This window comes from Caenorhabditis elegans, chromosome II (assembly GCF_000002985.6).
Source record: "Caenorhabditis elegans chromosome II".
Lineage (NCBI taxonomy): Eukaryota > Metazoa > Nematoda > Chromadorea > Rhabditida > Rhabditidae > Caenorhabditis > Caenorhabditis elegans.
The window spans coordinates 5883663-5895454 of NC_003280.10; the positions used below are offsets into that span (position 1 = coordinate 5883663).

The following is an 11792-nucleotide window of genomic DNA, read 5'->3' on the forward strand; positions in this document are numbered from 1 at the left end:
TCACTTTATTCCATTCATTCTTCCCGTTTCGACGATTCGATTCACACATAAATTATAGTATACATACTTGAACCAAAAAAATGGAAACGGGGAGGAACGGGTTCGGATGAATGACTTTTCACACTCCTTTTCCTTGAGAAATGACAAATTGGAAGACTCTGTGAGCCAAGATAGGCGGAGCTTCGAATTATTCACCAACTTTCTTATTTCTTTCTTAGAAATTCGTTTCTTAAATTTTTGATCTTGACAGACAGCTGAATAACCTAGTTGATTATGGGTATCACGTTCTGTTATCACTATGGTTACTTTATTTTGTTTTTCTTTTTTCTTCCACTTGGCGTCACAGCCGCTATAAAATTTATTATTCTAGCAGTTGGCTCACTTCTTCATCTAGATCATGAAAAAGTGCTTCTTTTGTTGGTTCACACATTCAACTTTTTGTCATTTTATTTAGACCGCATTTTGCCACAAAAAAATTACAAAAGTCGGATAATTTGTCAATGTTCTACAACGCATCTATTATTTAAATTTGTATGCTTGTTTTTCTAAAAATTCGAATTCCAACCTGTAATCACTCTAAAAATACCTGAACATTGAAGCATTGGAGCATTAACTTCCTCTAAAAAATGGCTTATTTTCCCCTATTTCTCTATTTCTCTCTCGCGTTACCATTCATTTTTTATATTTCTCACCTGATATTTGCTCTTGTACCGGTAGTTCCAACATGTACATACACATTCATTTTACAGTCTTCCTCGCACATTTTAACAGTTTTCCTTTCATATACGAATTCCTCCATCTTTTTCAAATTCCCTTTTTATTTTTTCAAACCGTCGTCCTTTTTATAGCTTTCCCACTTTCTTCCAAATCAAATTTTGAAATATTTCAGAGTTTAACTCTCAATCAAATCGAAACGAACGATCTTCTAAAACATCATTGGGCTCCTGAATCAGAACCACGACAGCGTCATGACCGACGTGTATGAGTCGCCTGCCCGCGAGGTATGATTCTTTTTTCCTTCATAATTTTGCAAAAAAAATGGTATCTATTTTTGAAAAACTAATATTGACTAATTTTCTATTAGGCAGAACACTGCTCATCTCCTAATATTTGTATGACGGATTGTACTGGTATTTTTATATGTTTTGACAAGGCTTCCCAATTTACAAAAACATAAAAACAGCTAGCTATTAATAATGAAAAATTGTTTGGATCTATATTTGTTGAAAATATTTTTTACTGACATTGAAATTTCAAAAGTTGTCAAATTGTAAATGCTCATCGTTTGCAAGACTATTCTTATTGTATGAAAAAGTGAGAAGCTGCAAAATTCCATTCAACAAAAAAAACTACTAACATTTTAATATTTTCAAGACTCCAAACTGTAAGAAAATCTAGCTCCACACTCAAACTAGGCCATGTACGTAAAACTAGTATAATTTACAGTTGAGTCATGTAACATGTATTCATAGTTGCATTCATTTGACTCATTTACCTCGTTCTCCCCCTCCCTTCCCATTTCCTTCAACTCTGTTCAGTTTCCCGAGTACACATTGAATCTACCTGCTCCTGAAGCTGCGCCTCTCATCCTCTCGGGCTATTTTCCATTCCGTAAAAGTAACTTGAGCCTTGTTCACATAACAACAAAATGCGGGGCAAGATAGAATGTTCGCATTTCAATTGTACTAGAGACCTTTATCTTCAAAGAATAGTTTTGGTTTTTTTTCCTGTTTCGTAAAGTGGAATGAGTGTTGTCCCCAATCCATCTCAAATTATACTTCATCTTACGCTCATCCACTTTTCACCCACTTTTCAGACTCTTTAAATGACCATCCTTTTCTCTTTTTCCTTTTATTCTTATAACAATAGACGTGATTCTTTTAATTTGTGGATTTGCCGGTGCCGCTCCTAATTACTGTATACTTCTCACTAATACTAAAGTTTAGCAATTAAAACTATTAACTCAAAAAGAAGTAAACCTATTTTCAAAGCATTCTTCCCAATTCAGAGTTGATGAAAAGCCACAAAACAATGGGATCACTCGAAAAAATGTGTTTCGAAGAGCCATGCATTTTGAGCTCTTAGAGCTAAATCACAAATCATTGAAGGTTCTATGTATGAACATTGAATAAATCATTTCGATTTAGGGAGACTATACGTTCAACTTCCTCTTTGTACCAACTTCAGTATTCGCTACAGATTTTTGGTTCCTTGTTTCACTATTGAAAATTTTAATGTTTCCAATTTCTTCTACAAGAAACATCATGACCCCATAATTCACTTCCTAATCGTCTAATCATCTCCTCTTATCACAAGAATTACTTGGGTGTGACTGGTCATTTGAAATAGCTTTGCAATTGTTTTTTCTTTGCTTCTCGAAACCCGTCAAAAAACTATCGATTAATTGCGCTCAATAGAAGACGTACAAAACAAGTGAACACATACAATGACTATCCAAAAACCGGATTCGCTTTCCCTCTCTTTTCACTTGTGATTTCGCAATTCTTTCATCTTCAACGTCTTCTTCTTCGGTTGTTTTTTGTATTGAGGGTTTACAACCTCAACCTGATGACCGTGGCTGAAAAGATAAACTGGCAAAATTGAAGAGACTAGTTGAAGCTAGAGAGACGCAGGCCTGAAAGTTGAAGAAGGCGGTTCGAAATTGATAACAGTCTCTTCGTTTTCTCATTTCTTCTCAACACAGTACAATTTGCCGCATTCACTCGTCTGCTACTATTACCTTCTGAACTATTGATTTGGTGGCATTCTGTCACTCATTTATTTCTCCAACAATGACTACTGAATTCGTGTCAGAAGAGGAGTCCAAGTATGCGGTAAGTACTCTACAATATTGACATTAACGGAGGGAAATTGATTCCAATGGGGTTAAGTAAAGTCAGTCATACAAGTTTGCACTTTAGTGATTTTCTAGGCAGCTTCACAAAATAGCATTAAAAAATGCATTTTAAACATCTAATCGTTTTTTCATCAGAAACATGTGAATTTCCAGAGCCTTCTCCTTACCATTTTACATAAAGGGCGGCGATCTTTAACCAAATTTTTCTCATTAACGATGATATTGTTTTTTTAAATAGCTGAAATGTTGAAAATAATACACCTGAAAAAGAATCCTTCAAATTATTCAGCTTTCACAATAAATAAGGACAGTTTATTTTATTTATGCTTCAAGGGACACCACATTTGCTTCTTTTGATTTGTTGTATGAAAAAATCTAAAAACGGTTCTATCAATCTTTTTTGAATGCATTTCATGCGACAGTAACCTTTATAATCGTTCATATTTCCCTCATGTCAATTTCAATGTCCTCCACTTTTTTCCACCTATTTGGGACAGGGATGAGTCACTGAAAAACTGTCTTCCCACCTTTGAAAAGACCATCCCCTACAGTGTTTGCTCGCCGTCTCTAAGTCTCTCCAATTTGTGTACTCTATTCCAAGTGAAGCTTTTCCACTCGAAAACCGTATTTCGATACACTCCTTTTTCTTTCTCAGATGCTGAAGCTGAAGACCCATGTTCTTTTCCTTTTCTATGACATTATTCTAGCACATAATTATAGTGTCAAAAAAGGGAGAAGTGTCTAGAATTCACATGTCACGTGGAACATTATTTCAGTTTTCACCTAGAAGTTCCCACCAATTTGTGTTGTTTGTCAAACAACTTTTGTTGATGATCTCTGATGATCTACTCTGAACTCTGTATTTTTTTTCTGTCTAAAACGTCATAGGAAATGAGTCAGTTGCCACGTCACAATAAAAATGGGAAAAGTATCGGAATTTTTTGGTTCTAATCTATTTGTTTTTCGTGTAAGAATGCTCATCGTCTTGTCGATCTTTTGATAGGAAGGGAATATAAAAAATAAATAAAAACAACTTGAGAATTCAACAGCTGATTTTTTCCACAAGAATTGACTAAATTTATAGCTATATAAAACGAACTGCCATATTGGAATACAAAATCTCAATTTTTGACAAACGTGATAAAGAATACGGTCAAATTTGGCAAACTTGCGGTATTTTCCTATCAACAACTTTGTTTGTGGAATTAATTTTTCAGGTTTCAATTGCATAATCTTTATATTCCGTTAGCATCAAATTCAGCGCAATTTTTTACGTCACACGGTTTTCAGAGCTATAAAAGTTTTAATATTTTTAAAAATGATCTTTTATAATTTCTAACATAATCATTCTCTTTTGAAAACTTGAATACAGTTTCAGAGAATTTCAAATTTTTAGAAAAATCATTTACATGAATTATTTATGGAGAAAAAGTTATCTGCAAATTTTACCATCTACATGTTGTTTCCATTAATAAAATGTACGTCTGTAAATTGATTCGCGCACGTTTCTAGTGAAGCTTCATGATGTAGTCCGGTTCCTGGTAAAATCCCAACAAACCACTTACCGTAATCCTCACGCACTTTTTTCTTCTTCCACTGTCCATTTTCTTTCCTCAAAAAAGCCTTGCAAACCGTTCGAGGCTTTTCCGTGTGCCGCTCTTTGTTATCCACTCGTTTTTCGTCATATTTCTCTTCATCTTTTCCACGCAAAAAACGTTTGTCTATTCTGTATGCTTATGTATGTTTTTGTTCTCTTCCGGAATATAGATGAACAGAGAGAGGCAGAGAGAGTCCGCGGAAAACCGTCGGCGGAACGACAAATACGTCGTTTTCCGGACAAGGCAGCCTTTTTGCCGCAATCGTCATTCCCGTCACTTGATATCTCTTGTATTGCCCGAGTTTAGTCTCTTTTCAAAAAGAGGTGAACACTGTCGTCAAGTATTCCCAGTTCTGTGAATTCATTATTTTTGTTATTTCTTTCTTTTGATAATTAGAAGCTCGAATGTTCCAACTATACGAGGTGAGATTTTAGATATCTAGATCACGCAGTCTAAGTCTTGTTTCAAGCATTATTTTTGCATTTGAGACTCAAAATATAAGACTAGATGGTGTACGGTTTAATCGAAAATTATGATATTGAAACTCCAGACACTAAGAAACTACTATCTACTTTATCAAATTTTTGAGCAATTATCGAATGATTTTGATGATAGAAAGCGCCAGTAGAAAATTCTATAAAACCTTCTTAACTGACCAAATACAGTTGCAAAATTTGAACTGAAATTTTTGGACTGAATTACCATGATCAGTGTACTTCAAAAAATTCCAACTGATACAACTCCACTTTCAAATTATATCGTCCAAATAACATTTATTTATTTTCTACGCTCATTTTCTGTCTTTCGTTATTTCCAAAAATCGAAAACTTCAGCAGGGAAAATTGTTCTCCTCGCTACTATTTCTGTTCAACTAAAACTGATCTCTCTGATCCGTTAATCTCTCATTTTCCGGTGATTTCACACTCTGTGTGCCGTGGTCTCAAATGTCGTTGTTAGAGATTTTTGAACTTTTCTATTGAATCATCTGTTTCAGATTTTTTTTCTCATTTTTGTTCCTCTCTGTAATGACAAAGCTCGTAATGACGTGAAAGGTTTCGGTTCCATTATGAGTCAAGAAATGAAGTGCTTGTTCCCTCCCGCCCCCTCTCTGGAAAAGTGAAGAAATTGAGTCATTCCGAGCAATATCTGCGTCTCTTATCACTCTTATCGTCGCCTGCTCAGGTGGCACAGAAACTTGTCAGAAGAACATGACAAGACATGACATTTTATGAGCTCTTTTCTAACATATTTGTTAGAGGGGAACTTTGTTTTAAAACTACAACGTCCTTCGAGTACTTAGGTATTTAGTTTCATTGACTCACATCATTCTACATTTTTTTAGCTCTAAATCCCACGTGCGTCATTTCATAGCGTCTGCTCTGTCCGTATCCATAGAAACCGCGAGGAGCGGCTCAGTAGAAGCAGGGACAGCTTAAAAATAAATATTATTCGAGGCTGAAGAGATTCAGAGTTCGGTGTTTCGCAATCCGCTCCACCTCTATTCTCCCACCTCTTTTAATATTTTTTGCCTAGTCACCACTGCCACACTTCAAAATTGAAGAATTCCAGAAAGAGCATTATCTGATTGATGTGAGTTTTGAGTTAATACATATAATCTTTTTGTAATTGTATGTTGTAATTGTATCCTTTAATTAGCAAAAATTGGTAAAAAACAAATTTGAAATCGTCTTCAGATTTAAAAAAAATTTATGATACCTATGAGTAATATGTTCTGAAAATGATCTTCAAAGAAATTTTAATTTGATATAATCAAATTAATTTAGTTTAATCTTGTCTCTAATCCCATGTTTTCCACTCCCTAAATCGGGGCAATTAATCCGGGTAGACCAGTTCAAATCCCTTAACAACTAGAATTTTTCGTTTTTGCCTTGTTCGTCATCTCTTTTCAAAAAAAAATAGTTGAACGAAAAAAGTGCTTGTAAATACGACATAATGCTCTTCTTTCTAACAATAGCTGCTAGTACTCCAACTAGAGCATTGGGCTTCACAGGAAGTGAGCACAATTTGAGCAGCTGTGCCAACCTGGCTTCCGTTGGCCCCCACATACGCCACCTTTCCCAATTTTTTTTTACTTTTCCAGCTTTTTTGGAGGAATTTTTCAAAGAATTAAAAGAGATAAGATGGAAGAACGGAACTAGAAAATGTTGAGAAGATGCTAATTTGATACGGTTTCCGCTTGTTCCATCCATTTTTCCTCCTCCTTCTTTTCTATTCTTCTCCACTCATTCTCGATCAGTCAATCACTTCTAATTTCATTTACATTTTCGTTCGTTTCCTATAAATTCTAAAAGAAAGACAGAAAATATTCACTTATTTGAAACGCTAACTAATCCATAATTCATTTCCAGGACTCGCCTATGCGATTACAAGGCAGCTCGGCGAGCAGCGCGTCGGTCGCTTCCAGGTTATACGGAACACGGTCTCGTAGAGATAGTCTTGGTGGAAGCTCTTCAGAAAGTGATTTAATTGCATTTGGAGGTGATCAGGACGCTCTCAACGATTTCAGTTCACAAGTGAGTTATCAAGTAAAATGTAAAACATTTAAAAATTATTTTGAATACATTGGAAATGTACAAAAATAAATATTTTAACGTGCTTTCCTTATTCGATGGATTAAAGTTTAATTAATCATTTCAAATTAAAAACATTTCTTTGTAATCTTGTTATGGAGAATAGATGTCTACTTGAAGCAGTGAGCATTTTGTGTCAAATTCCATGTACTATTTTACAAATTCTATCATATTCCAGATGAACCAGCTCAACTCATTCACGAAGCGTTATTCGGAGCTCGAGGAGCGTAACATGTCCCTCTCGGATGAACGTACCCGCCTCAAAACTGAAAATTCAGTGCTGAAAGAACGAATGCACAATTTGGAGGAACAGTTGACTGATAATGAGGATCGATTCAAGCAATTGCTCTCCGATGAGAAGGCACGTGGAACTGAATCAATGTCAAGGTTGAAAAGAGAAAAAGAATTGGAAACTGAAAGTTGGAATTTGAAATATCAAATGCTTGAGAAAGATTTGATTTCTGTGAAAAAAGATGCTGAAAGATCAAATGAAGAAACAAAGAGAATTCGAAATGAATTGGAGAAGACTGAAAATAAACTTGAAGAAGCTCAACTTCTTGTAGAAGGAATGGAAGAAGAACGAATTCAATTGGAACGACAATTCAGAAAATTCAAAGAAGAAGCTCAGCAAGATATTGATTCCAGCAGTGAAATGGTTGAAGTGTTGGCTTTGGAAACAGAAGAATTAAGGAGAAAAGTAGATGGTCCCCGATCTGAAAGTATCTCTGATCGTGAAGATATGCACGAAGAGATTGAAATTTTGAAAGCCAAAGTAGCAGAACTAATGAAAGAAAAAGAAGAAATGACTGATCAATTATTGGCTACTTCTGTAGAACGGGGAAGGTGAGTTGACATTCCAAAGTTTTCATTCAAAAACATTTTTTCTTCAGATCTCTCATTGCCGATACACCGTCACTTGCTGATGAACTTGCCGGTGGTGATTCTTCTCAGCTTCTAGATGCTCTTCGTGAGCAGGAAATCTGCAATCAGAAGCTTCGAGTCTACATCAATGGAATTCTGATGCGTGTCATTGAGAGGCATCCAGAAATCCTTGAGATCGGAGAAGAAGGTGTAAGTGGAATTTTACAATATTCTTTGAATTTAAAAAAAAAGTCGTACTCGATCTTGTCCAGCCTGATTGTATTTTTTTCCAGGAATCCTCTCCAAGTTGACGGTGCGCCGGAGAATCTCAGTCCTCGCCAACGTCGTCGTCATCATCGATTCCAGAAGAGTCATCATCACCGACACTTTCAGCAAGAATCTCCGCCTACCTTCCCTCATCGTTTCTTCGATGGGGATGAATAGACACATGACGTCATCAACGATTGGCACTCAATTCCTTGTGACGTGGCATGCAACATTTAGTCTTTTTTTTTCTTTTCTCCATCCCTGTGATTTTCAAAATGCTTTACTTCAAATGTTTCTTTGTACAATCTCCTCGTTTTTAGTCCCCTTTACCCCCTCCAACAGTATTTTCGAATTGCGTGCCACGTCACAGATAGATCCCGTTAACGGGTAAAATACCATCCATAATATGTACATCTGAGACTGAGATCCCCCTCCGACCCCCCATTTTTTCTGGACCTTTTTACCCCAGTGATACACACATTTTTTTTTGTTTCAAAACTTCAATTTGCCCAACGATAATTTTCCATTCGCACCCCATTGATGATCCATACATTTTGTGATATATAGCATTTTTCTGCCCATCATTTTTTCCGACTTTTCCCCCCTCGAATATTTATAATTTATATTCATGTGTTTGTATTTTCCGTCTGTCTTTTCTGAAAATTCTTGTCATTTTCATGGTTAGTGATAGTTCTTCTCTTCTTTCCGTGCCGATCACCAATTTTTGAATTCAATCGAGCTTTTTATTGTTGTTTCACTAAAATTTCTGTCTGTGTAAGAAGAGTTTAAAAAGAAGAAGAAGATACAAAAACGAAGAATAAACATGCATTTTCTCAAAACCATGCATTTTGAATGGAAACAGAACAAAAAAATTTATAAAGGGAGAAGATGAGACATGCAATACTTCTTCATCAACTGAGTATTATACAAGAATTCAACTGGTCATTTTCATTTTGGAAATAATCATGTCTATCGTTTCTTTTCTACGGAGCCTGCTGATTTTCAAACTTTCTTTTAACTACGTATTCCAAATATTTTACAGTTTTTTTTTATCTACCGAGAAACTGTTTTTTTTTAACTATGTCCTGAACTATATTTTGGAAAACGCAGTCATATTAGTATCGTTAAATTTTTGCTCATTGACATTTACAGAACTGAGCTCCAATTCTGCATCGTTACCTGTTCCCGTTTTAGGTTTTTTGTGATGTTTTTATATGCGTCGTTAGATTCTTTAAATCAGTTGAATAGGGAAGGGTGTGGGCGTTTTGCGTGTTCCTCAACAGGAAACCAGGAAAAATTGGTATTAAAAAATGAAAAATCCTGAGTTGCATGTCAAACTTTTTATTCGAACAATCTTTGTGTTTTCACAGATTATTTTGTTCTCACAATCAGAAGTAAATTACCGTTTCAAATAAATATTTTTAATTCTGAATCGATTGGCGTTGCTCAATTATTAAGAAGAGCTGGCTAAACTTGGCCTTTCGTTGAGCCTTCTCAGAATTAATATTGTCGATAAGAACTTATTATGAAAGAACTCAACCAAATAAGGTTGCCAATTGTGAACAATGATTATGATCAAGATTTGCTTACCATTAGAACATGCACGTTGCTTATTTAACTTATAAACTTATCACCAACGTTTTCTTCTCTAAAGTAACTTTCAATCACAACTACTAACTTCATTTCACCTGCTGTTTTCCGTTTATCTTGAAAAAATGGCTTGTCTCTAGTCTTATGACTTACGGAATTGGGCAGTAAACAAGTGAATGGAAAACAAGAGAGCTGTAGTATTTTGTCTGTACAATAAACCAGAAGCTATCAATTATTGAAAAGCGTCAGTGGAAGGTGATTGGAGTGACTGAAAGATTGTTATTAGAGCTTTTGAATAAATCGTTTTTGCTCTCAAGATCTCTGAATGTTTTGGTAAACATCAGTCCTGATCGAGAATTAGTCCCTGCACGCAAAACTAGTAAAGAAAATATAGTATCATGAATTGGCAGCGGGTAAGTTTAATTAAGACACTTCTTGTCCTGAAAGATCAAAATTTCCCATAATCCTCTACTACTTGGCTTCTAACTATTTCCAAAGAATCAGCTTATCCAAATTTCGCAATTCCCAGTCAACCTCAGACTCGACCTTTTCAAGCCAGAAACGCGAAACTATATTTCTGATTTGTTCGAAACAAATTCACAACCAAGAAACCAAGATGTGTGAGAGGAGGAAATAAGAAAAGATAAAAGATGAAAAGGTAAGCAACACGTCGTCACGGCAACCATTGTCGTCGGTTTGTTCGGCTCACCGCCCCGCATTTCAATGGTAATCGTCCGTGAGAGGGAGAGGAAAAGAAAGAGCACGGAGGCACGCGGCTGGGACGGACGGACACCTTTTCTCTCCATTTCCATCGGGTCCTTCATTTCCCCATTTCTCATTTTCAAGAAGTGTTTGTGAATTTTGAATTAAAGTAGAAGATATTTTTAGAGTGATAGAGAGAAGTCATTCTCTGTTTCTGATAACATCTACATCATTGGAAAGTTTATTTTCATGGGAATGTCTAGAATGAAATATCAACCTTTCATTGTGAATAATCAGATTAACTATCAATACTGTAATAAGAATTAAATTCTCTCACGATTCTATAAAAGTTTCAAATCATTGCAAAATCTCTATTTCCTATTTTTCTAGGTCTATCCATGATTCACATAACCTCGTCATTTTCTAGTTTCACGCCAACTTCTGCTCTGGTTTTTGTGGGAAATTTTGAATTGTGTATTTTTAATTTGCTTTTTTCTAAGAAATTGTCTGGTATGCTTAATAGAAATCCGCATCCCAATAAAGCGTACGCGGAATGTAATTGTTTTAAGACTAATTTTTCACATTTTTGTTACTTTAAAACATCTTGGAGACGAATTTTAGAAAAATCACAGAGCAAATGTGCAACTTCCCCATTTCCCGTGCTCTTTGATGATTTAATACGGACCACTTTTGGCCTCACTGGTGTTTGAATCGAAATTTATTTTCGTTTTTTTTCTTGGAATCCAAAACTTCTCCTTTTTTTTCTCAACATGCTTTTTTTTCAATATCAGGTAATGAGTTCTTGAGATTTCTATGAAATTGTGTTTTTGTCTGCTTGGTTTTTTTTGACATTTCATTAATAACAAGGAAGTTATTTATATTTTCTCTGCTTAATCGAAATCATCATCTTACCACCTGATCTGTTTACATGGTGCCTGGCAAACATTGAGTTTGAAATCTAATTATAAAATATTGATATGATAAGATCAAAGATATGTTAGAGTTTCCTATGAGTTTTTTTTTTGCAAAAGTTTCAGCTTCAAAGTGTTTTTATTAAAGTTTTTGCATTAATTACACAAATTTAAATTAATTTCCTTTTCAGGTAAGGACATTTTACTTAAACGTTGCAATAAATAGTTTTAAGTGACTTCCAAAAAATCCTTATTTTTTACTCTTTAATAGTAGAATATAGGAAAAATACCACGCTTTTATATTTTTTTTGCAAACCTTGAACGGCCTGAATTTTGAACTTTATCGTAACTACTCAACAAAATTTTTATAATTCTCTGGTTTCTTACAAGTCCAACTTCTGAATAGTTTTTCATA

At 35.1% G+C, this 11792-nt stretch overlaps 1 protein-coding gene and 3 non-coding genes across 8 annotated transcripts; 3 read left to right on the top strand and 1 right to left on the bottom strand.

The window, feature by feature from the left end:
• Positions 1-889: 889 nt before the first annotated feature.
• rfip-1 (FIP-RBD domain-containing protein) lies at positions 890-8565 on the top strand (the record flags this gene model as incomplete). 5 transcript variants are annotated; one of them, NR_151563.1, is made up of 6 exons in its annotated part: positions 2793-2834; positions 5798-6045; positions 6825-6989; positions 7225-7889; positions 7937-8115; positions 8201-8565. NR_151563.1 is itself a non-coding variant. In NM_001381439.3 (5 exons), the coding sequence occupies 4 exons, from the start codon at positions 6834-6836 to the stop codon at positions 8563-8565; spliced, it is 1365 nt and encodes a 454-aa protein (NP_001367895.1). The 5 variants fall into 5 exon arrangements, 4 of the variants coding, with proteins under 4 accessions (NP_001367895.1, NP_001367896.1, NP_872036.1 ...); NM_001381439.3 differs by lacking the exons at positions 2793-2834; positions 5798-6045 and adding an exon at positions 890-1001; NM_001381438.1 differs by lacking the exons at positions 2793-2834; positions 5798-6045 and adding an exon at positions 969-1001.
• On the bottom strand, positions 1425-1631 carry F55C12.10. Its single transcript, NR_051120.1, has one exon. It is a non-coding gene; the product is annotated as an Unclassified non-coding RNA F55C12.10 (non-coding RNA).
• On the top strand, positions 6462-6601 carry F55C12.15. Its single transcript, NR_051121.1, has one exon. It is a non-coding gene; the product is annotated as an Unclassified non-coding RNA F55C12.15 (non-coding RNA).
• Positions 8566-10421: 1856 nt separating the features above from the next.
• Positions 10422-10561, top strand: F55C12.18. Its single transcript, NR_051122.1, has one exon. It is a non-coding gene; the product is annotated as an Unclassified non-coding RNA F55C12.18 (non-coding RNA).
• Positions 10562-11792: the final 1231 nt, after the last annotated feature.